At 37.9% G+C, this 25,774-nt stretch overlaps 1 protein-coding gene across 11 annotated transcripts in view; it reads left to right on the top strand.

Annotated features, from left to right (window-relative positions):
• ATE1 (arginyltransferase 1) overlaps positions 1-25,774 on the top strand; it is a 163,792-nt gene that overhangs the window by 112,887 nt on the left and 25,131 nt on the right. For 10 of the 11 annotated variants that reach the window (XM_057506419.1, XM_036899006.2, XM_036899005.2 and 7 more), the window contains one exon: positions 10,761-10,881. The exons of the other annotated variant lie outside the window; for it this stretch is intronic. In XM_057506419.1, coding sequence (XP_057362402.1) covers positions 10,761-10,881 — 121 coding nt within the window. The remainder of the gene's footprint in view (positions 1-10,760; positions 10,882-25,774) is intronic. 11 annotated transcript variants of the gene reach the window in all.

Here is a 25,774-nt window from a genome sequence, read left to right as displayed (position 1 = left end):
TGTTGACTTGCAGGAATGAGAGTGCAGGGGATGGCCCTGCTTGGGGAGGGGAGCTGTTGGTGTGGAGGTGAAGCAGAGTCCAAGGAAAGCTTGGTAAAGAAAGGGTAGCAGCATTTAGGTTCCAGTTCAAAAGGGAGTAGGGATTTAGACCCTGGGGAGAAGAAAGCCTGTGCCTCTATGTGAGTGTCCTGGGGGAATTATGCTGCAAAGATGTAAGCTGAAAGCAGATCTCGTACCCTATGTGTGACGTCTCTAAACCAGGGAGCAGAAGGTCTATGAATCCATATGCACATGGTGCATACAGAGTATTAAACGTTTGAGTGTGATACTATTATTTTACAAAGAGTTCTGTTGCCTTTAGTCAAATCTAAACTCATTTAAAAGCATGAATGAATTTGTAGTGGCTTTTTATCTTTTGTAATTTCTTATCAGCTGTGATGAGATTGCAACACTATCTTCTAAAGGCCTATGAAATTTTTTGCTTTGAAAAGGAGTCATCCTACTTTACTTCAGATATTGGAGAGCCAGTAAGGGGTTTTAAATAGAGAATTTAAGCAGTCAGTTCTGATGTCAGAAGAATGATGGCTTCAAGGGGGAGAATTTGAATGTCATCAAGGTAAGGATGGTTTCACCCTGGGTAGTGTCAAAACCAGTGATTCTAAGTGCTGTTTTCCAAGCAGTAGACTAAAAAAGCGAACACCTAAACTGGTTCATCTTACCAATAAGGTGAAGGCCAAATTTAATATACACATACATGTATACATACACAGATATCCATATGAAGATGTAATCTTTAACAGAAATTAAGCTCTAGATTTTATTTTTAAATTTTCTCTTACATTATTTTCTTTGTCTTCATCTTTCTTTTTTTTTCCTTCATCCTTTCAACTTACGACCTTTCAGTTTGAAATTAAGTTTGGGCTGTAAGTTGACTCCCTGAAATCGTTTCTTCACAAGCTTTCTTTGTATTTTCTAGAAGAAAAAAGATTAGCCCAGGTTTCCAAAATAAAGGTGAAGATTGTGATTAAAATTGAATTAGAATCCTTATTCTCTATTATTTGCCAATAATAAAATAAATAGCCCAGTCTTAAGGAAGCTTTAAAGTTAGTCCTGGAGGCTTTGTGAACCCTTTGGATTTCAATTAAAGAAACACAGAGTTCCATCACTTTGTGTTTGTCAGTGGAAAAAATATGTATTTTTAAATTTTCAAAGCTTAGCCTAGCAGCACATGGAGTACATCTGGTGGCTTTCAGAATTGGGGAGCACAAATGGATTCAGATGTTTAGGCCCTTTGTCCTCAGTGGTCTCAGCTCACGTCGCCAACTGAGCGTGGCACAGTCCAAACACAGTTTCTGAAAACAGAGCAGCTAGAGTTACTTCTCAAGCACTCTCTTGGGGACCGATAAAGTCACTCTCTGTTTATGTAATGAAATCAGGGAGCAAGGGGTCTGCTCTGGTACTTGGTGCATGGGATTCCACTGGTGTTGTCTTTCAGGGAAGGGACTGGATTTAATAGGCCTGTATTCTTACTTGCTCTCTCTGGCGCTACAGCCCACTCTAATGGGCTTTTTTGAACTATTTTTGTTTATGTAGTATTAGAGCTTCCCTTTAAGCAATTGGTTTAATAAAATCAATAGGTTTATTGTAGAAAAATGGGATACTGATACTACTTTACCTGATAAGAGACTTCAGTGTCTAGTTAGTCTTTCTTTTTTATTCAGTGCTACTGATGTTCACTCTGTGTGTGTGTGTGTGTGTTTAAATAATATTATCTTTTTAGTGTTCTTACATTCTTACATTTTAATTTAACTTGAACTTTCAAAACAAAAGTCTGCTGGTTTATCCTCTTCTCAGATACTCACGAAATCCTTCATATTTTTCAAAATATTTATAAAGTATTCTTGAGAGTGAAATCTCATAAAGATCTTTGCCTCAGGACCAGAGTTCAAAGGAAAGTCCGTTTGGTTTTAATTTGAAAACTGTAAAAACAAAATACCCTCAAAATGGCAGGGTGTGAATTGGTAACTTCAATTTTATTGCAATCTGCCAAGCCCATCTCCAGATGTTTCCAGTTAAAAGCCAAGAATGCTAACTTGGGTGAATATCATATGAAAGCATTTCTTTACTTTTCTCTTGATTTTTTTTTTCCTGAGAAAAACAACAGTCTTAAATCCCTTAACTTTAATTAAAGAAATAACTTCTCATTTGCATATCATTTAAACTCATACAAAGAAAAATGTAATATTCAAGGAGAATTTGTACATGTCAGATTTGTAAATATATGTAGTCCTGAATGCACAGGGGTTCACATGTCTTCTTAAAAAGGTAAAAAAAAAAAAGATTTTTAAAAGATGTTAAAGCCCTTTAGAAATTAAAATCATGTATTTCTGGACTTACTATAATCAACGAATGGACCTTTTAATACTGAGAATTTGCTTTAAATGGGGTGGTTAGTAATTTCACTGCTTCCTTCAGGATGGTTATAGGGAATTTCCCACTATAATGTAAATAATAAGCTTTTCTTTTTTATCAGTTGTACTTTAAGTTGTAAGAGGTACTTCTGTAGGAATTTAGGAAGATGTAGTAAGATAGAAGAAACTAGAATGTAATTTTAAAACCATGGATTTCATAATATTTCTCTAGATAATACCAGGTTACAGTAGGATCCATTCAAGAGTTTGAAACTTCTCCAAATATACCATTCTGTATTAAGAAGAAAGATACCTACTGGTAATAAAGTTGAATTTAGGGAAATTGGCATTTTTTCAGATAGAGTTACTCTTTTTAATTAACCTAACATTAACATTTTGAATATAAAGATATGTTTATTTTTGAAGTGTCCACAAACCATAGATGCAGGACCCTATACTAATCTGTAGAGCTAAAACGATTGTTTCTCATTTCATTTCCTATTGGTGAAGTTTTGGCAGACATGTGTTTGGGAGCTCAGGAGGGAGAGAGCTATGTAGGTCTGAGATCTGTTTTTACTTTTGGTAAGTTGATAATCTTTTCCCCAAACATGGTGCTGCTCAGACTTTAAGACAGTACTGCAGAGGGGATCTCTTTGGAGGAACAGCCGGAGCAGGTTGGCTGGTTGACCTTTGTGTACCAGCAAGAGCTTGTTGATACTCCTTGTTGCTCTTATGACTGCGGCCCACCACCTTCCATCTACTGCTGGCTGCAGAACTCGTTGGAACACAACTGCCTCCTTTTGCCCAGCCTCACAAGGCTCCTTTCATCTTTTCTTCCTTGATGTGGAACAGAGTTCCTGTGCATATTGGATTAAGTTGTGATTTTTAAGATTTTCGAAGTTATTTTGTAAATACTTTAAAGAACCGTGAATATTTTTTAATGTAGGTATAGAGAGAGAAGAATCAGGAGTCGAGTCCACATCATTGCATTGCATGATTTTTTGCATGTCAGTACAATACAAATAATACTTGTTTTCATTACATTTTTACATTATTGTGAGATTTAACTGAGATGATACACAAAATTGTTATGGGGACTGTGTTCTTAACACACACAGGGAGAATTCATTTGAGCTGTTGACATTTTCGAAATGACACTGCTCAACTCTGAACAGATGAAGAAGCCTTTTTATAAGTTGCGTTTCCCCCTCCTTTTTAAAAAATGAAACAATATGAAATGCTCTGCTTTTCTTTAAAGGAAAGTGTATGCCACACATGGTGTTGGGGGGATCATGGGGAAGACAGTGTAACGCAGAGAAGGCAAATAGTGACTATGTGGCATGTTACTACACTGATGGGCAGTGACTGCAATGGGGTATTGGGGGGACATGATATGGGGGAATGTAACCACATTGTTTTTTCATGTGAAACCTTCATAATAGTGTATATCAATAATACCTTAATAAAAAAATTTCTCAAAAAAAAAAGTATATGCCAGTGGAAAAAGGAAAGAAGTATTTTCAGCTTTGAGGAAAAAAAACTAAATTGACACAAACCAGTAGTTTCTAACCTTCTTGAGTAAGAGACCCCCATTTTAATTTCAGTAACTCTTACAGATCCTGTCACGATAATATACTTGTGCTTTTAGTATTCCATGATAATTCACTAAATTCCCAAAGGTGGGGAACTCCTCTTAATACAACAAAAATATGATGGAGCTGCATCACAAATATGAGCTTAGCAAATATTGATTTGTGTGTGCGATGTTGATGTGCAAGACAGAGCATTCTACAGTAACGTCTACTGTGTTAAGTAGAAAAGGGATGGGTGGAGTGTACTGGATTAATTGTTCATTCATCCAGCAGTGATTTACTGAGCACCTTTTGGGATACATCAGTGAACAACAAATCCGACTGAAACTCCTGACCCTATGTTCTAGCAAGGCGTTTCCTATAGATGTAATTAGGGAGTAAGTGAACAAGAGTGTCAGAAGGTGGTAAGTCCTCTGGAAGAATACGAGTGAGGGGGAATAGGTGGGCTCCATTGAGAAGGTAACATTTGAGCAGAACTTGAAATGGATGATGGAGTTAGCCCTGGGATATCTGCAAAACCAGAAGAGAGAACAGCAGAAGCCCTGAGGTGGGAGCAGTGCCGCAGTGTTCCAGGAGCAGTGAGAAGCCAGTGTGCTCAGGGAGGAGTGATGGCCAGAAAGGAAATGTGACTAACGTCACTGAGGGCCTCATAGGCTGTGTCGTGGCTTTGGCTCGTACTCTGCCTCAGATTGCATGTATGGCAGTGTAAACAAAATAATCCATTTTAAATGGGTTGCCAGTAGGTTTAGTGGTTGTATCAGGGGCTGTGGGAAAGGAAATGGGAAGTGACCACTAATGGTGTAGGTTTCTTTTTAAAATGGTGAAAATGTGACAGAATTAGGTGGTGGTGTTGATTGCACAACCTTGTGAATACACTGAACACAACTGAATTGTATACTTTAAAACAGTGAATTTTGAATTTGTGCGAATTACATCTTCTAAAAAATTACCAAAAAGGTTGATTGCCACGGCTTGCTAGAACCATTTTGCCCCTCCTCCAGCTACTTAATATAGTTTTTGCCTTTGAAAATTCAGATTTCTAACTAGTTATACCTTGAGAGAAAGTCTCTTAGTGTCGTGGGCTGTGTTTTCATTAGATGCAAAGGATATTAAAAAAATATATTTTAAAGTAGCCTTGCTGAAATTGTTAATGACTGTGAAACCAGAGTTTTCTGGATTTCGATGCTCACTTCTTCTGTATCTACTTAAGATGCCTACATTCACTTTTATTCAGTAAGAAATGATAGTGGGATGCATTTAGCCTCGGGGGATCAAAATGAGTGTAACTTTTAGGCCAGATTCTATTATATTTTGCTAAACTAAGATATCCTCTATACAATTTATTTTGTGATTCTTTTATAGGGAGAAAATTATATCAGTATGATAATGCTCTTCAAATTATGGTCTAAAGCATGCAAGTGATTTCATTGATCAAAAACCAAAATTGTGTGATTTCTTCTTCCAGAAGAAGCAGTTATTTTTAAAAGTAATAGGGCAGGAAATGTATTCAGCCAGGTTTTTTTCCCCCTGACTGTTTTAAATTTAGCTTTGGCATTTCCTTGAATTTCAATTTGTGACAACCTAGTAAAGTTGATTGAAATATTTATTATGTATTTAAAATTTTTCCCTTTTTTGTGGGGCAAAGTGTACTATAGTTTGGCTTTTACAAATACTCAGAGTGGTTTCTTTTAAAGTAAATAAAACCATTGACAACTCAGTCATACTCTGAGCAAAAGCATTCATTCTTCTATGGAAACTCAAAATAGGCACTTTTTTTGTTTTTATTTTGTTTTCCGTCCTAAAACAGCTTATAAACAGTTGCAGATTTATGACAGTTGGTGGAGCTCTAGCTCACGGAGTTTGCTGAGCTTACTTACCTTTGAGGACTTCGAATTGAATGGTTATTGTTCACCAGAAATGTTTAATTCATAATGAACAAATCACATTCCCTCCTCTATTTTTAGGTTTTTTAGAAGATAGCTTTTACCTTTTCCAGGCATCTCATCAGTTTGAGGTACATTATCCTCGCCTGTAGCTGTTCCTCTTGGAAAGGTGCTCTTGCTTAGGAAGGTTTCATTGTGGTGCTCTTCTTGTTGGGGGGGTTTTTTTTGAGGTGGTGTAGCGGTAATCCCAAACTCATCTTCTAAATTTGTAGATCACATCGAAAGAATGCCCTAAAAAATTGTGAGGTAAGCCATCAGACCAATTACATTTTAAAATTTTGAGTACTTTATAAATCTGTGGTAACTCAGATTTCTTATTTACAAAAAGTCAGCACCCTGTGAAAGAATTAATCTGCTTTTTACTTCATTGTTCCAATATGAATGAATGTACTTAGAGGCTAATTAAATGTATTTTTCTTCTGACCATGGGAAAGTATGTCCAAATCCTTAAGTAATTACATTCCTAATACAGACATTTCTCATTTTCTTACATTAGCTGGAAAGGCAGGGTGCATTTCAAGCCCTTGCATTTCTCATTAGTGTGATGGCGACTTTAAATTGAGCTGCAAACACTTTGGTCACTTAACTCTAAACCAGACAAGTTTGAAAAGCATAACATTTCAAAGGGGTTTATTTCGTAAAGCTCTTTTTATTTTTTGATGAATTGAGAGAATATTTTGAAGTACTGAAATAAGCCTATACTTATGAGGAAAACAATGTTTTAACCTAAACTAAAAAATTGTTACTGGAAGAACAGAATTCAAAATGTATATGCTTATATCTTTGCAATGAGACAAACTCTTTAAGTATTTAAAGAGTTAAAAATAAAATATCTGACCCATTGTTCTGAACGACTGTTGCCTTAAAAGAACATTGTGAAACTTAAGGAAACTTGGAGAGCTGTACACTGTCATACCTGATACGTTCCTGTGTGCCCTGCATCTTCGTCTAGGCCTGCCACTCCTGGTAGATTGTGAGTTGTCTGGAGTCATGCACTTGTTCACCTCTTTGTTCCCATCGTTTTGTGTCTGTCACATTGTAAATATTCATTTACTGTTCAATTAACTGAATATTTTCAACTGTCAGCATACCTTTAAGCCTGACTGCCCACAGGCCTCCACTCTCCATGCCCCCCAAACCCCCCACCTCAGTCCCCATTATTTGATCTGTGCATCTTATCCAGTCAGCATTCTGTTTTCACCTTAAATTAGAAAATGGTGTCATTTTTATGTGCTGGGTTTTATTTTTGTTTTTTTAACTTATGATGATATATATATTTTCTTTTACTAGATATTATTGGGATTCTCTTATGTCCTGCTATCACAGTAGACAAGATACATCATAACCACTGTTTCTTTGTTCATATCATTAATGTTGGCAATACTAAATACAGAATCTTAGAATAGTTACGAAGAGCCAGAAAATTATGCTAATGAAGAGTGATGAGGGGGGCTTAGATCTACTAGATATTAAAATATAATATAAAGCTTTGATAGTTAAAACAGTGTGGCACTGGCATATGAATGGATGGTTCAGTGTAATGATAAGTAGAAAGTTTTCAGAAAGATTTAAATATATGTGGAAATTCAGCAAGTTATCAAAAAGACATTTTAAATCTCTGGAGGAAATGATGGTTGTTCAAAAAATGATCTTGAGGCCACTTGGTAAACAGCTGAAAGAAATCAGGTCATCTCCTTTTCTTATACCTACACCAAAATAAATTCCAGATAGAGCATAAGTGTAAATGTAAAATTATGAAACCATAACATTACTAGGAAAATAAATGAAAATTTTTTATAGTTTTCAAGTGATAGTGACCCTTTAAATTATATTATGAAACCCAGACATGTTTTTAAATGACAAATTTATCAGTTATCAGATTTCCACATGGCAAAATAACATGTCAAAAAACAGCTGAACTAGGAAAATACAATGTATTTTATGAACTAAGGGTTAATTTACTTAACATATAGAGTTTTTCAATTAATAAGATAAGACCAGAAATCTAATAAGATTGACCAACTTAATGGAAAAGGAAATAGAAATTCCTTAAATATATGGAAAAATATACAATGCAAATTAAAACCACAATGAAATGCCATTTCTCAGATTGGCAAAGATCAGAAGTTTTGATGGTGTATTGTGCCGGTAAAGATATGGGGAAATCAGCACTTGGAAATGTAACATTCCTTATGGAGTGTAAAGTGGCATAGCTTCTGTGGAAAACAGTTTTGTGCTCTAAAACTTAAAGCCCTTCTACCCAACAATTCTAATTCAAGGAATTTATCCTAGACATACTCACAAATGGTATATGTACAAGAATATTTGTATTGTCTCAAGTAGTTATATCATTTTAAACCAGCGCTACCCAACCTCTAGACTAAGTCCTTTGGCCAAACTTGTTTTTCAGCTTTCTTTATTGCAGCCATTCTAGTGGGTATGCAGTGGTGTGTCATTAGTTTTAATTTACAGTTTTGGTAACTTTTGTTGAACATCTTTTCATGTGCTTATTAGGCATTCATACATCTTTAGCAAAGTATTTAAATCTTTTGCCTTGTTTAAAAAAAATTGGATTGTTTATTTTTACTGAGTTGTTAAATTCTTTATATGTTACGGATACAAATCTGTTGTCTGATACATGTTTACTAATATTCTGTCCCGGTCTTTGGCTTGCCTATTTATTTTCTTTTTGAAGACAATGTGTAATTTTCATGAAGTTAAGTTCATCACTTTTTTCTTTTATTGTTAATGCTTTCTGTGTACTAAGAAATCTTTTACTCCAAGGTCAAGAAAACTTACTCCTTCCCCCCACCCCCAGAAGTTTTATATCTTTAGCTTTTATATTTAGCTTCCCCCCCCATCAGATTTTAAAAATTGTCTATAACCCAAAAGAAAAAAAAATGGTTTAGAACCACTCCTTTAGCTTGCTGTGTAGTTTTCAGATTTTTTAATACGGACAGCAGCATGTCATGCTTCCCCCTTCCACTAATCAAACAGGCAGTGAGTTAATGGAAAGAGAGACACCTTTGATAAAATAAATATCAGACTATCTAGCTTTGTAACACTAAATCGCTATTTCATTTGTAAGTAATCCTGTGTTACAAATTTTGATATTAGATGAGCATGTGGGCCACCTGGGTCTGCCTGTTATAGATGACGTTTACTGCTCCTGCTTCCTTAGCTAGAGGCATTCCCTTTGCATCTAGAATAAAGTCCAAAACGTGATTTTTGAGGCCCTCCAGATTCTGGCCCCACCCTGCCTTTCCATTTCTGCAGTTCCTGCTATTATTTTCTGCTCCTCAGAGTTATCTTGTGTAGGCCCAACTCTGCATCTTTATTCTGTTCCCTTCATCTAGATTGTTCTCATTCCATTTCATTCTGCCCTAGACTTAATCCAGTCTGTTAGATCCCCAGTAAAATTCCATAAACTGCCTGGACTCTCTCCCAATCTCTGAAGCGGAACTAGTTTGTGTACATTTTGTTGATGTGGTATCTCCGCCATTAGTTTACAGACTTCTGAATGCTTCAGATGCTGGGAGGGTGTGGTGTTCATTTTACATCTGAGTGAGGCTTCATGGAGTGACTCTCACACATTGCTGGCTAGTTAGAGAGTGCCTTTTAGATAGAGAGCTGGGTACCAGTGCTGGGCCGTGAAGCAGCAATATCCTTATAAAGGGTTTTGCTGTATGTAGTATTTTTCAAACTCTGAGGTTATGACCCATTTGCTGATTTTGAAAGCAATTTTGGAGGTTCAAGAGTATCATTTGAGAAAATGAAGTAGAGTAGAATAGGAAATAAAAAATTACATAACATGGGTAAGCACTCTATAGTGAAAGCTTGGTCTCTACTTTTACATTTGCATATGTGTTGTGATGTAAAATGTGTTTCTTACTGTGAGTTATGGTCAATAAAATTGAAAACTCTATTTTAGCTCCATAAAGAATTTTGAATTTTAAAATTTATAGAAGAGACATTTGGAATTTAATTAACTGGAACTCTCGACTAAATAATTTCATTCACAATTTTTATTTCTGGAACTCTCTACTAAACAATTTCACATAATTTGTACCATCCTCTGTTAATTGTGAAATTACCTGTAGACGAATGATTTGCTTTTCTTCATCTACGTACAGTTTTTCCTTTAGGTTTGGGGTACATAATTGGGTTCTAAGTATAGAAATCATTTTTTATGAAATAGAGTTTTTGAAGACACTTGAGAGGATTATTGTCATAGATCCTCTGAAATTTCTGTAATGTTTTTTGAACGTTCTATTTATCAATTTAGATTGCTCAAGGAGTATGTTGGTAAAATAGTACTTTTAATACATTAAAATGGAATGACTAATAAAGTTGAGTCTACAGACTTAAAAATTGTGACTAAGGACAGCAAAATTGCATTTTGGAAAATGCGTTCACTTCATATACAAATTATAATGCTTTCACATATGAAAATAAATTTCACTGTGTTATTAACTAGCATTTAAAAGACAATTGGTTTTGAAAATGGGTATTCTTAGCAATCAGCTCAGCAAGAATCATGTTAGGTATCTCTTCCAAAAGAAAGTAGGAAACTCAAATCTTCCAAATGAACACGAGCATCCCAAACTGGTGACGTGTTACTTTTAGAGCCTTTGAATAAAGTGTGCATTCTTGAGATGGGAGAGCTATTACTAACAGAGTTGCTTAGTATTTACAGTAAGGCTGTTTCTCGTTGCCTTTGTTTAGATTTGTGATTAAAACCTTTCCTGGAGCTTTGTAACCAGAAAGTTGCTGTGGTAGTAATGCCTGTGCATTTTTTCCTCACTTCTCTTTAGGGCCAGTATAGACCCTCTGATTTGTTGTGTCCTGAGACATATGTTTGGGTACCCATTGAGCAGTGCCTGCCTTCACTTGAGAACTCAAAGTACTGCCGTTTCAACCAGGACCCAGAAGCAGGTATGTTTGGAGCAGAGCTTGGCCAAAAATTGTTGGCTTTGTTTTAGATTCCATGTCTGTGTCTGTGGGCTCTTAATAGGGTTCAGGTAGCTTTTTATGTGTTGGAGAATGTGCGTGAGTATATGCGTATTTGTAAGATAGAGGGAGATGTAACACATGAGTGCACACACACCACTGACACCTGCGGTTCTGGAAATGGTGCAGAAACCTAGTGCTTGTGCTGCTTACTGCCTGACCACTGCCATCGGATTAGTTTTACGTTCTTTGAGGGTTGGTGCCATTGTCCTTTTCATTTACAGTCACCGCAGTGCAGAGAAATTGTTCATTTGATTGTTTAGCCAATGTAGGGAAGATAGAAACACTGACTAACAGGACTGAATAAAGCTGTGAAATGGTTTTCTGGGGGCCAACCAGCCAAGGTGGGATTTGTGACAATACTCTCTTGACTTTCTTATCTCTTCACACTTCTTCTTTTCTGTCCCTTCTTCTACTTCTTAGGCATAGCCCTGTTTTATCTCTGAGTGTTCCCCTTTGGGTACTCTGCACTAGTAGTATGTGTAGACACTAAAAGTACAGTCCTGGTGTCAGACCTCTGCGTTCAGAGCCTGGCTCCATCATCAGCTGGTAAACTGTGCCCCCGGGCAGTTTCATAATCTCCTGGCCTCAGATTCCTAGCCATCAGCATTAAGTTAATATGACCTACCTTCCTGAGCTGTAATGTTTACAGTAAGACCAACACGCTGTCAATAGCCCCCTGTTGTTAGTGTTGTTGCTGGTTAGGCAGATCAGTGTGCTATATCCCATATACTTTGCTGTAGGCTGTGTTTGCCCTGATCCCTCTAACAGAATGTGCAGGTCTGCCTGGATCCCCCTCACGGTTTACCACTGTCTTCTTCCACTTAGGCCTCCTCACCTTCACCATGTTTCACTGAAGCTCTGTCCCCCAGGGGTGAGTTGTGCTCTGCATGCCTGGGGTGGATCACCCCATAGTGCCATGCAGTGTCTCCCCCATACTGAGGTTCCTGGATGCTCCCATGTATGCAGCATTGACCTCTGAGTCCTCACCAACCCAGTGGAAGAGATGCCCAATGCATACTTCTTAAGAATATGAACATTTTTCTTCTAGCCCTTGTGGTCTCAGTTTGAGAAGAGAAGAAGGAAAGCAAAATGGAAAAGGCCAGGGGAGGGAAGGGAGTAAATGGAAAAATCAAATAGGGAAAACAAAGAGGGCACAGAGAGAAAATGCAGTCGTGCAATTTTCCACAAAACAGGTTTAATTTTACTTAAATTGGTTCATGTATCCATGTATTCTGTTACCCCTTGAAAAGCTGCTGTGAAATAAGAGTGGGCACTTCTTATACATGATGATACAGTAGCATCTGATGGAGGGTGGCTAGAGGAACCCAAGGACTCAACTGCTAGGCACCCTGAGGTTAGCCCCAGGTTTTCTAGATATGTAGATTTCATAGAACAACCATAGACTTTATAGTTCCTGTACCTTACATTATTAATCAGAATTTCATCATTTCATGCTAAGTTATACCTCACTGATGAAACAGATAATGTTGCTTAAAAACAAACATAATGAATTTGTCAATTAGTTTTGGAGTCAGGCTGAAAGTGAAAGGCAGAGTGTTTTAGAGTTTTTTCCTGTTAGCTTTTCTCAAGTTCAGGTCAGAGCCAGTCCCTTATGATGAAAACTGTTGAACATCTTATTGTATTATTTCATGTTCATATAAAAACTTATCTCTATAAGTTTCTTCTAATTGAATAATATTATGATCATGAAGTGGTTCTGCCTTCTAAACGTATGATACAATTTCACCTTTCCTTTTTCCTCCTGGATCTAAAGGTTTTGTCTCCATTTGAAGAGTAAAGCAATCACAGGCTCTCCCTGTTTTATGAAGTTGATAAGGTGACTGAGTAATTCAGTAAATTAATTCAAGTGAAATACATAATTCAACTAAAGATTCATTCATGTTAGTAGATTTAAATTCATTTTTCAAAGTAAGCACTAATGAGCATTTCATGGCAGAGACAATTTAAAGTCTTGTATTGCTTGGTTTTTTCAAGTATGTACTACACAGACTCTGGTGAGTGTGGAATAGATGGCATGTTCCTTTCCTGTAGCTTTAGCTCTTAATAGTCATTGTTTAGAATTCATTTGCAAAAATCAGAAGAGTGAATTTCTTTGAGAATAATGAAGATCCCTTTCCAATATGCTGAATATTTGGAACTTACAAGAGAACACCATACAGTTTTATCAGTATTGAATATCACAAGCCAGACACTATTTGAAATCAGACTTACATCCTGTGGTTTTAGGAAATTAAAATGCAGTTACATGCTGGAATGTCCTGAGCATGCTGTGAAACATAGTCATTTGAGATTTAAATGGTAATCTGTGAGAAACTGTTCTCTCTTTCCAGGCCAGTTTTACTTTTACATGACCCAAACTCTGACTCAAGAAAATTCAGAACTTAATATGGACGATGTTGTTAACCAGCATGGTGTTTTTCTCCCTAAAGCTTGTTTCTCCTCCAGCTGTTCAGTAGTTAATTGCGCTGAGGAAGGCACAGCTGACCACCGTGGGTCTCTGTAAAATAAAGTCTGGTGTGTCAGTGGCCACTTGTAAGAAAAAGGACGTTTCCTCTCTGTTCTGAATTGTGTAAGCCTCTGGATATCCTCTTCTTCCCTGCCCTTGACCCCTGCCGCCAGAACCCTTAATGGTTTGTAGGTTTGGGTTCTTTGGTTATTTGCTCAACTAGGCAGTCTGAATACCAGTAAAAACCTATTATATTTACTGTTTTATGTCACTGTGGACAGAGGAACCAACATACTGCAGTAACTTGGAAAATTCTAAGAAAATCCTTTTGTTCATAAACAGGTCTTTTGTTTTTCAATTCAGGACCTCTGCCTACTCTAAAGAAAGGATTCCAAAGTTTCTCAAATGATTTTCAAGTAAAAGTGTTAGATTTTTGTATTGATAGTTTGACATGTATAGATTTCAAAAATGAGGCATCACAGTTAGCATCTTACTTTCTTTGTTTAAATTATTTTTTAAAAATATTTACTGGTAGCAGTAGTAGAAAATTTCTCCAAATGCATAAAACCACTACTAAGAAGAAAATGAAAATGGCCTTGCCATACAGCAATAGTCATTACTGATTTTATGCTCTCCTGATCCTTTTTTTTCCTGTGTATATATCTATGCATATTTCTTAAAGAACAAACCAGGAGTCATGCTTCATGCTTTTGTTGTTGTTTTCACTTAATACTTTGTGTCATTTCTTACTTTTAGTAAGGAGAAAATGATCTGACTATTAATTTGGTCATTCAGAAAAGAAATGCCACTATGATGTTTAATTATGAGTATTTTATAAGTGTCATTGAAAGAGTAAACCACATGTTTTGGAGTTGGTTTTAGAGCCATCATAAGCTATGATTTGATTTGATTCTTAAGTGTTGGGCAAATATTGTACTATTTATTGTTGATAGTAAAATCTTTTTGGTTAAAGATTTACAAAAATTAAAACTTCGTTGAGCATATGCTATTTTCTAAGCACTATCCTATTTTCCTGTTACTTCAAATTATCTTCAGAACATAACTGAGTTTCATCATTCACCCTCTCAGGTATTATTTGTTGGAAAAATAACAACTAGTATTTGTTTTTAAGAGAGATTTAAAATAATTTTATTCAGATATTGCCCTATAATTTTTTCAAGTACTTCTTTTTAGTATTTATTTCAAAGGAGCTAATTAGAATGTTTATTTCTGTTTTTGCTTACAATTGGAGTAATACACATTTTTCACCGTTTAGTCTAGATTTCACTCCCTCGTTTCTACACATACTTTGAAATATTTGCAAGAAATGTCTTAATTTCTAAGTCCTAAATTATTAGTAAAGACATTGAATTTAGATTTGATAAAAAAATAACAGCACTTAGTTTGGGCTACATGCCTTATGCCCTGTGTGTGAAATAATCAGATTCAGAAAGAGCTCTGTCCTGTATTCACTTGCCTGTTTCTCCAGGCCTTCCTGAGTCATTTCCTGAGTGCTGTTTATGGTCCCTCAAAAGGATGTACCTCAGCCAAAATATCATCTTTTTTTTTTTTTTTATTAAGGTATCATTGATATGAAACTTTCACATGAGCAACATTGCAGTTACTACCTTCATCCATATTGAGTACCCCCCCTGCCACCCCACCGCAGTCACTGTCCATCAGCGTAATAAGATGCCACAGAGTCACTACTTGTCTTATCTGTGCTACACTGTCTTCCCCGTGAGCCCTTCCCACACCATGTGTGCCAATCATAATGCCCCTCAGAATGCTTCCTCCCTCCCAACCCACCCTTCGTACCCCGCCTTCTCTTTGGTAACTATTAGTCTCTTTTTGGAGTCTGTGAGTTGGCTGTTGTTCTGTTCCTTCAGTTTTGCTTTATTGTTATACTCCACAAATGAGTGAAATCATTTGGTACTTGTCTTTCTCCACCTGACTTATTTCACTGAGCATAATACCCTCTGGCTCCATCCATGTTGTTGCAAATGGTAGGATTTGTTTTCTTCTTATGGCTGAATAATATTCCATTGTGTATATGTACCACATCTTCTTTATCCATTCATCTACTGATGGTCACTTGGGGTGCTTCCATGTCTTGGCTATTGCAAATAGTGCTGCGATAAACACAGGGGTGCATATGTCTTTTTGAATCTGGGATCTTGTTTTCTTTGGGTAAATTCCTAGGACTGGAATTCCTGGGTCAAATGATATTTCTATTTTTAGTTTTTTGAGGAACCTCCATATTGCTTTCCACAATGATTGAACTAATTTACATTCCCACCAGCAGTGTAGGAGGGTTCCCCTTTCTCCGCATCTTCACCAGCATTTGTTGTTCCTTGTCTTTTGGATGTTGGCCATCCTAACTGGTGTGATGTAATATCTCATTGTGGTTTTAATTTGCATTTCCCTGATAATTAGCGATGTGAAGCATCTTTTCATATGCCTGTTGGCTATCTGAATTTCTTCTTTGAAGGTTCTGTTCAGATCCTCCACCCATTTCTTAATTGGGTTATTTGCTTTTTCGTTGTTGAAGTATGTGAGTTCTTTATATATTTTGGATGTTAACGCCCACATTGGATATATCATTTACTAATATATTCTCCCATACTGTAGGATGCCTTTTTGTTCTGCCGATGGTGTTCTTTGCTGTACAGCTTTTTTGTTTCATGTAGTCCCATTCGTTTGTTTGTTTTTGCTTTTGTCCATTTTGCTCCTCCTTGCCTGAGGACATGTGTTCAGAAAAAAGTTGCTCATGTTTATATTCAAAAGATTTTTGCCTATGTTTTCTTCTAAGAGTCTTTTGGTTTCATGACTTACCTTCAGGTCTTTGATTCATTTTGAGTTTACTTTTATGTCTGGAATTGGACAGTACTCCAGTTTAGTTCTCTTACATGTAGATGTTCAGTTTTGCCAACACCAGTTGTTGAAGATGCTGTCATTTCCCCCATTGTATATCCATGGTCTGTTTATTGTGTATTAGCTGATCATATATGCTTGGGTTTATATCTGGGCTCTATTCTATTCCATTGATCTATGGGTCTGTTCTTGTGCCAGTACCAAATTTTCCTGATTACTGTGACTTTGTAGTAGAGCTTGAAGTTGGGGAGCGTAATCCCTCCAGCTTTATTCTTCCTTCTCGGGATTGCTTTGGCTATTCGGGGTCTTTTGTGGTTTCATATGAATTTTAGAACTTATTTTTTCTAGTTCATTGAAGAATGCTGTTGGTATTTTGAAAGGGATTGCATTGAATCTATAGATTGCTTTAGGTAGGATGGCCATTGTGACACTATTAATTCTTCCTATCCATGAGCATGGGATGGATTTCCATTTATTGGTGTCTCTTTAATTTCTCTCATGAGTGTCTTGTAGTTTTCAGGGTTTAGTTCTTTCACCTGCTTGGTTAGTTTTATTCCTAAGTATTTTATTCTTTTTGATGCAATTGTAAAAGGAGTTGTTTACCTGATTTCTCTTTCTGCTAGTTCATTGTTGGCATATAGGAATGCAGCAAATTTCTGTGTATTGATTTTGTACCCTGCAACTTTGCTGAATTCAGTTACTAGTTCTAGTAGTTTTTGGAGTGGATTCTCTAGGGTTTTTTATGTACAATATCATGTCATCTGCAAACAGTGACAGTTTCACTTCTTCCTTACTGATCTGGATGCCTTTTATTTCTTTGTGCTGTCTGATTGCCGTGGCTGGGACCTTCAGTACTATGTTGAATAAAAGTGGGGAGAGTGGGCATCCTTGTCTTGTTCCTGATCTTAAAGGAAAGCTTTCAGCTTCTCGCTGTTAAGTATGATGTTGGCTGTGGGTTTGCCATATATGGCCTTTATTATGTTGAGGTACTTGCCCTCTATACCCGTTTTGTTGAGAGTTTTTATCACGAGTGGATGTTGAATTTTGTCAAATGCTTTTTCAGCATCTATGGAGATGATCATGTGATTTTTGTCCTTGGACCAAATGATGCAGTGTATGATGTTGATGGATTTTTTAATGTTGTACCATCCTTGCATCTCTAGAATCAATCCTACTTGATCATGATGGATGATCTTTTTGATGTATTTTTTAATTCGGTTTGCTATGTTTTGTTAAGTATTTTTTCATCTATGTTCATCAGGGGCATTGGTCTGTAATTTTCTTTTTTTGTGGTGTCTTTGCCTGATATTGGTATTAGAGTGATGCTGACCTCGTAGAATGAGTTTGGAAGTATTCCCTCCTCTTCTACTTTCTGGAAAACTTCAAGGAGGATAGATATTAGGTCTTCACTAAATGTTTGGTAAAATTCAACAGTGAAGCCATCTAGTTCAAAAGTTTTGTTCTTCAGGAGTTTTTTGATTGCCAGTTCAATTTCGTTGCTGATAATTGGTCTGTTCAGATTTTCTGCTTCCTGGGTCAGCCTTGGAAGGTTGTGTTTTTCTAGAAAGTTTTCCATTTCTTCTAGGTTATCCAATTTGTTAGCATAGAATTTTTCATAGTATTCTCTGGGGGGTTAATTTCTGTGGTGTCTGTAGTGATTTTTCCTTTCTCATTTCCAATTATGTTTGTAGACTTTCTTTTTTTCTTGATAAGTCTGGCTAGGGGTTTATCTATTTTGTTAATTTTCTCGAAGAATCAGCTCATGCTTTCATCGATTATTTGTAGTGTTTTGTTCTCGATTTTTTTTATTTCTGCTCTGATCTTTATTATCCCTCCTTCTACTGACTTTGGGCCTTATTTGTTCTTCTTTTTCTATTTTCATTAATTGTGAGTTTAGACTGTTCATATGGGATTGTTCTTCTTTCCTGAGGTAGGCCTGTATTACAATACTTTCCTCTTAGCACAGTCTTCGCTGCATACCACAAATTTTGCAGCATTGAGTTATTATTTTCATTTGTCTCCATATATTGCTTGATCTCTGTGTTTATTTGGTCATTGATCCATTGATTACTTAGGAGCATGTTGTTAAGCCTCCATGTGTCTGTGGGCTTTTTTGTTTTCTTTGCATAATTTATTTCTAGTTTCATACCTCTGTGGTCTAAGAAACTGGTTGGTACAATTTCAGTCCATTTGAATTTACTGAGGCTCATTTTGTGGCCTAGTATATGATCTGTGCTTGAAAATGTTCCATGTGCACTTGAGAAGAATATATATCCTGCTGCTTTTCAGTGGAGTGTTCTGTAGATATCTGTTAGGTCTGCCTATTCTAGTGTGTTGTTCAGTGCCTCCATCTCCTTACTTATTTTCTGTCTGATTTATCTGTCCTTTGGAGTGAGTGTTGAAGTCTCCTAAAATGAATGCACTGCCTTCTAGTTCCCCCTTTAATTCTGTTTGTATTTGTTTCACATATGTAGGTGCTCCTATGTTGGGTGCATAGATATTTATAATGATTATATCCTCTTGTTCGATTGACCCCTTTATTACTATTTAGTGTCCTTCTTTGTCTCTTGTTACTTTCTTTGTTTTGAAGTCTATTTTGTCTGATACAAGTACTGCAACCCCTGCTTTTTCTCCCTGTTAGCTGCATGAAATATCTTTTTCCATCTCTTCACTTTTAGTCTATGTATGACTTGAGGTTTGAAGTGAGTCTCTTTTAGGCAGCATATAGATTGGTCCTGTTTTTTTATCCATTCTAACTCTTATGTCTTTTGATTAGTGCATTCAGACCATTTACATTTAGGGTGATTATCGATAGATATGTACTTACCGCCATTGCAGCTTTGTATTTGTGGTTACCAAAGGTTCAAGGGTAGCCTCTTTACTATATAACAGCCTAACTTAACTTAGTATGCTATTTCAAACACAATCTAAAGGTTCTTTGTTTTTCCCCTCCCTTCTTTTTCTTCTTCCTCCATTCTTTATATGGTAGGTGTCATATTCTGTACTCTTTTTGTATCCCTTGATTGACTTTCTGGGTAGTTGATTTAATTTTGCATGTGCTTGGTAATTGATTGGTCTACTTTCTTTACCATGGTTTTATTTTCTCTGGCGACAGCTACTTAGCCTTCCATCTATAACAGTCCTGCTAAAATACACTGTAGTGATGGTGTGTGGGAGATTAATTCTCTCTCTCAGCTTTTGCTTATGTGGAAATTGTTTAATCCCTGCTTCAAATTTAAATGATAATCATGCCAGATAGAGTATTCTTGGTTCAAAGCCCTTCTGTTTCATTGCATTAAATATATCATGCCACTCCCCTCTGGCCCATAAGGTTTCTGCTGAGAAGTCTGATGATAGCCTGATGGGTTTTCCTTTGTATGTGATCGTTTTCTCTCTCAGGCTGCTTTTAATACTCTGTCCTTGTCCTTGAGCTTTGCCATTTTAATTATTATGTGTCTTGGTGCTGTCTTCCTTCATTCCCTTGTGTTGGGAGTTTTGTGGGCTTCCATGGTCTGAGAGACTATTTCCTTCCCCAGCTTGGGGAAGTTTTCAGCAATTATTTCTTTTTTTTTTTTTTAATTTTAATTTTATTTTGGTATCATTAATCTACAATTACATGAAGGACATTATGTTTACTAGGCTCCCCCCTTCACCAAGTCCCCCCCACATCCCCGTTCACAGTCACTGTCCATCAACATAGTAAGACAGCAATTATTTCTTCAAAGACACTTTTTATCCCTTTTTCTCTCTTCTTCTTCTTCTGGACCCCTGTAATGCAAATATTGTTCCATTTGGATTGGTCACATAGTTCTCTTAATATTCTTTCATTCCTATAGATCCTTTTTCTCTCTGTACCTCAGCTTCTTTGTATTCCTGTTCTCTACTTTCTATTTCATTTACCATCTCCTCTACTTCATCCAATCTGCTTTTAAATCCCCCCATTGTATGTTTCATTTAGGATATTGTATTTTTCCAAGTTTCTATATCTTTCTTGAAGTCCTCCCTGAGGTCTTGAATATTTTTCTGTAGCTCTGTGACCTTGATGGTAATTTTTATTTTGAAATCTTTATCAGGAAGATTGGTGATTTCAGTTTCACTTAGCCCTCTTTCTGGTGTTTGTGGGATTTTGTTGTGTACCAGGTTCTTTGGCCATTTTATATTTGTAATAATTTCTATGGAGTAATAACTTTGTGTGGTTATTAGGGACCCCCTAGTGTCCAGAAGCTCTGCTCTCTAGAGCTGCCCAGCACCTGGAGCGATGGCAGGGGTTGCAGGCAAGCAGTGCCGGTGTCTCCCGGGAGGAAAGAACTTGTTCCTCCTTCCCGGCTGCAGTGCCTGCCTCCCCTGCCACAGCCAGTGGACTGAGCATGCAGAGAGGAGCCTCTGCATTATGCCCTTGTAGCTCCCATAGGTGGGTCCACCCTCTGGCTGCCCTGATGCAGTGGCAGGGGCTGCAGGTTTATAAACCAATGCCAGCTGGGAGGAAGGAGCGACAGGCTGCATATTGCGGTGGGGCACCTCAGCACGTATTTCCAGCCAGAGGGATGGAGCACCTGAAGCTTCTGAAAGTTCCCAGTCTGCTGTGCTGAGTGTGCCAGGATGATTTTGTCCATGTGTCCTTTCTCCTGAACAGCAAGTTCTGTGTAATCATTTCCCCTTTTGCAGCCCTCTTGCTGTTAGGAAGTCTTTGAAAGTGCCTGCCTTTCTTTTGTCCCAGAGCAGCTGGTTGTGGGAACCCGTTCTCCACAAGTGGCTGGAATCTCAGTCTCTGAGTATTCCTCCTGTCTGTGCTTTCCAACCCTACTGATCTCCAGAGCACCATGTAATGTAAGTTCTTGCTCCCGGAGCAGATCTCCAGGGCTCGGTGTTCTGCAGTCCTTAAGTTTCTACCCCTTCTACTCCCTTCCCACTCCCTTCCCACTCCCTTTCTCTTCCTCCCACTGGTGAGCTGGGGTTGGGGGAGGGCTTGGATCCAGCCAGATCGCAGCTTTGCTACTTTACCTTTTCTGTTAGGTCTTCTCTTTTCCTCAGATGTAGGCAGTCTGTCGCAGTCTTCTTTCTGGTTGCTCTTTCAGGATTAGTTGTATTTGCTGTATTTTCGTATTATATGTGGCTATGGGAAGAGGTTTCTTTCTCACTTCTCATGCTGCCATCTTTAAGCCTTCTCTAAAATGTCATCTTAATTACTAAGCAATTTATAGGGAAACAATACCTAATGGGAAAGCAAATTTACCAAAACTTCCTAGCCCCCTGAAAATGTGCTGCCCTGAGAACTTAAAATCACATGGACAGTGTCTTCTTAATTTAGATGTAGAGTTTATCTGTTGTTCTTTTAATATTCTTGAGAGTAAAACTACTGTCAGATATAGATTTGAGGTTGACCTATACATTTAAAGTTGCAAAATGAATGATGTTGACTGTTGGATACTTAATAAACATACATTCTTTGTTGCCAGTAAAGCTCCTGGTCGTTGGATGTAGCCAGGCTAGAGACAGAACCAATTGTAGCCTGCTACAAGCATAAGGGCAACCACATCAAAACAAGAAAACATCTTTGGAAATTTGGTTCTTAGAGTTGGTGAATGTGTTTTGATGTGGAAAATGTAGAAAGTTACCATCTCCTAATTTTTCATTTTACTCCTGTCTACTTAAAAATACCACTCTATTATATTATTACTTACTTACAAAGATATTTTACTGTAATGAAAGTAAAAACTTTTTACTACCCAAAAGGCATTGAAATTCTGTAAGCACTGCAAATCTCCATGCATTCTGGTTTAAAAGAAGTCTTAAAATTTTTTTAGCTTTGTCTGATTTTGGAAGGCAGCAATGAAAGTAAATATAAAAACTTTGCCTAACCAAAAAATTATCTGATAATTGATGGAATGATTAGAGACTACTATAAATAAATGAAGAAGGGGCAAAAATGGTATCCCAGGATGTCATCACACTTGCCAGCAGCCCTAAAATAATTTGCACTTGAATGAGTATTTTCCTACCTTGTGGATTATTAGTAAATATTCTTGGTTAACTTGTGGCTCTGTAGTAACAGAATATGAATCATTAGCTTAATTGAGAGAAATTCTTAAAGGGTACTTGATGCCATATTTTGGAACCTGTATCATTTGATATTCAATGCAGTGTCTAATGGCTATTGAAAGAAGTGACCCAAAGACAAATATAACAGTTCAAAGCTTCCTTAAATCATTCACACCCAGTGGAGCCTCTGCATTTTCTGCAAGGTATTTGTAAACTGTTTAGATTATCTTTTGTGGATGTCAACATTCAGTCTCTGTGCAGAAAAATAAGATACAACATGAAGGTATGAGAAAGTCTTTTGTCTTTATGAATGTTCTTTTATGTGATTCTAGCAAGATGTTTTTAATATAGACATGTAAACTGGGGTAGAATTCCTGTTCTTGTAAGAAATGTACTTTCCTACCTGCTATTCATTTGAAATAGATATCATTTAAGAAAGACTTGACTTGTTCATGTTTTTGTGGAGTGTTCACTGACAAAAACATGGAATTTGTCTGAAAATAGGAAGGACATATTGACAACAGGGAAAGAATTAAAGTTACGTGCTTTACTGATAACTCCTATCTAAGAAAACGAGTAAAAATTCCACTTGTAATGCGATAAAGAGACTGTCTTAGCCTGGGTTCTTCCCAAAAGCAGATCCTGAAATGTGGGCTTGCAGTCTGGTAATTCACTTGGGAAATGGCCTCAGGGCTCAGGAGTGGAGGACTGGGGAGAGTGAACGAGGGAGAGAGGAGGAGGCAGTAGAAGGATGTGATATTGTGTGATGTTAAGGACTGGCGTTCAGTCCCTTTGAGAAACCTTCTGGTATTTATCTCAGAATTGGCCACCCAAGGGACCAAAGAAAGAAGTATGTGTCCACTGCTTCCACTTCCCACTGGCCAGTGATTATCTCGTTTGGTGTTAATGCCTCTGCACTGTCAGTTTGCACATTACCAATGGAGGGCAGGCTCCTAGAGGCACAGCAGGCTGCTGCATCCGAGAAGCAGAAAGCAAGAGGCAGACCTTGCCAATCTGCCCTTCATAGAACTGTACACTGTCTTCATGGCATGAGTCTGAGGTGAGGCCGGGGGGATAAGAGGCAATGCCCAACAAGTGTCTAATATAGAAAAATACAGAATCAGGTGGCATGTCCCTAATGTCAGTTGCACTGGGGCAGATAGAGAAAGGACCACAAACATGAAAACGTATTGGGCTCTTTAAAAAAAAGATAAAAATAAAGCTAGTTTAATTGGTAATAGTTGGAGGAGCCAATCAAGTAGAAACATAAATTTGAAGAATTCACTTATTCAGCTATAAAAATGAATGAAATCTTACCATTTGCAACAACATGAATTGCCCTAGAGGGTACAATGCTAAGTGAAATAAGGCAGACAAAGAAAGACAAATACCATATGATTTCACTTATATGTGGAATTTAAGAAGCAAACAAAATATAAGCAGACTCAAACATGGAGAACAAACTGGTGATTGCTGTAGGGGAGGGGAGTAGGTGAAACAGGTGAAGGGGATCAAGAGGTACAAACTTGCAATTATAAAATATGTCATGGGGATGAAAAATACAGCATAGGGAATATAGTCAATAATATAGTAGTATCTTGGTGTGGTAACAGTTGATAATGTGAGCAGTTATCATGGTGAACATTTTGTGATGTCTATAATTTGTCAAATCATAATGTTTTACACCTGAAACCAATATAATATTGTGTATCAGCTGCACATAAAAATTTTTTTTTAATTTGAAGAATTCATAAAATCACCCATTTAACAAGTATTTAGTAAGCCAGGTGTTATGTTTTGTGATGGGGGTGTAAATTACTCATCCTAGCCCTCAGGGAATTTAGCAGAGGGCATAGACAACTCCCAAGCAATTTCACTAAAGTGTGATAAGTAATACTTTGGAAGACATAGAAGATGTAGTTAGTCCACATAGGAGGCTCCTGTGTGGGGGACACAGATTTGGGGTTTGGGAGGGCAGGAAACACTTCTTTGAAGTGACCTAAGTTAGAATTTTAAAAGGGAGGGGCTGCAGGAGCTTGAGGTAGAAGGAAGAGTGTATTCAGAAGAAGGCCTGGGGAGCCGAGAGCACAGCTGGAGTTTAGAGTGGGGGTGGGCTAGATGGGGGGAGATGCGGCTGGTTAGTAAAGACTGTAAATCATTAGGAATTTAGATACTTCTCCTGAAAACACTGGCCGGCCATGGAAGGGTTTTAAGCACTGGGGTGACTTCAGCAGATTTATCATTTCTGCTCCACAGCTGGAGAGTGAGTGGCGCTCAGTTAAGACTGGAGGTAGGGAACCTGGTTAGGAGGTTTTTGCATACAGTACAATTAAGCAAAAGATGCTGGTGGCCTGGATGAGGTGGCAGCAGTTGGGTGTGGAGAAGGGAGTGAAAGGATGCTAACGGTACTCGGGAGGTGGGATCCACAGAACTGGCGGTTATCTTTGTGCAGTGAGGCTGAGGGGCGAGAGAGGTGTCAAGGGAGTTGTATAGGTTGTTTCTGACACCGCCTGAGTTCATGTGGACTTCAGTTCTGAAATGAGGAACATGGGAGGAGGAGTGGATTTTGTGGAGAGGAAGAATGGTGGGCGACTTGGGACATGTTGAATCAAAGGTGTTAGAAGACATACAGTAGAGGTGTGCGGAGGCTCTCTGAGGAGATCTGGGAGGGAGGCTCAGAACTGGGGCAGTAGGATGTGAATGGAAGCTCACGAGAGTGAAGGTGACTGCCTAGAGTGAACGCAGAGAACCCAGTGTATCATGAGTGCGTAGACGAAGAAAAGCCCCATTAGAGGCCAGAGAGGTAGGAGGAAGCCCCAAGAGTGGGTCACGAAAGCCACAGAAGCATTTTCAAGAAGCAGGATCAGTAGCAGAGTCAGATTCTGCTGAGAGGACTTGAGGAGCTTCCTTGGAGGGTCCTGGCAAAGACCTACCTGTTTTACTTTTGGTGAGAATGGAGTAGTGTTGTTGAGGGAAGCTAAGAAAGTGACCATAATCAAATTTGATCTTTGAAGACATTAGCTCGAGAGGTAAGTCTGGGGGAGGCCTTTTAGAAATGGGAGAGGTTTAGGCATTTTCAAAAGCTGATGGGTTGGGGGAGAGAGAGATGAGGACAAGAGATGCAAAAATCAGTATATCCAGGTCTCTGAGGTGAAGCATGAGAAAAATCCAGAGCACAGATGATAGTAGCTTGAACAGGAAGATCCCTAAGGAGAGGATGAGGAGAGGCCAAGGGAAGTGAAGATAAACAGGTGGAGCGGTAAGATGAGCCCTCTCACCTTACCCTCCGCAACTAGGTGCTGGTGAAGGGAGATGAGGCAGGATAAGAAATGAGTGGGAGACAGCTGATCGCCAGTCCCTGTGAGAACTGGTGATGGTGAAATGTAGGTGTGACGTTTCTCCAGCAGCCTGGAGAAGGCAGAGGGTTATACTGTT

This window comes from Manis pentadactyla, chromosome 8, assembly GCF_030020395.1.
Source record: "Manis pentadactyla isolate mManPen7 chromosome 8, mManPen7.hap1, whole genome shotgun sequence".
NCBI lineage: Eukaryota > Metazoa > Chordata > Mammalia > Pholidota > Manidae > Manis > Manis pentadactyla.
Note: the sequence above shows the minus strand (reverse complement) of the source record. Positions and strands in the feature narration are given on the sequence as shown.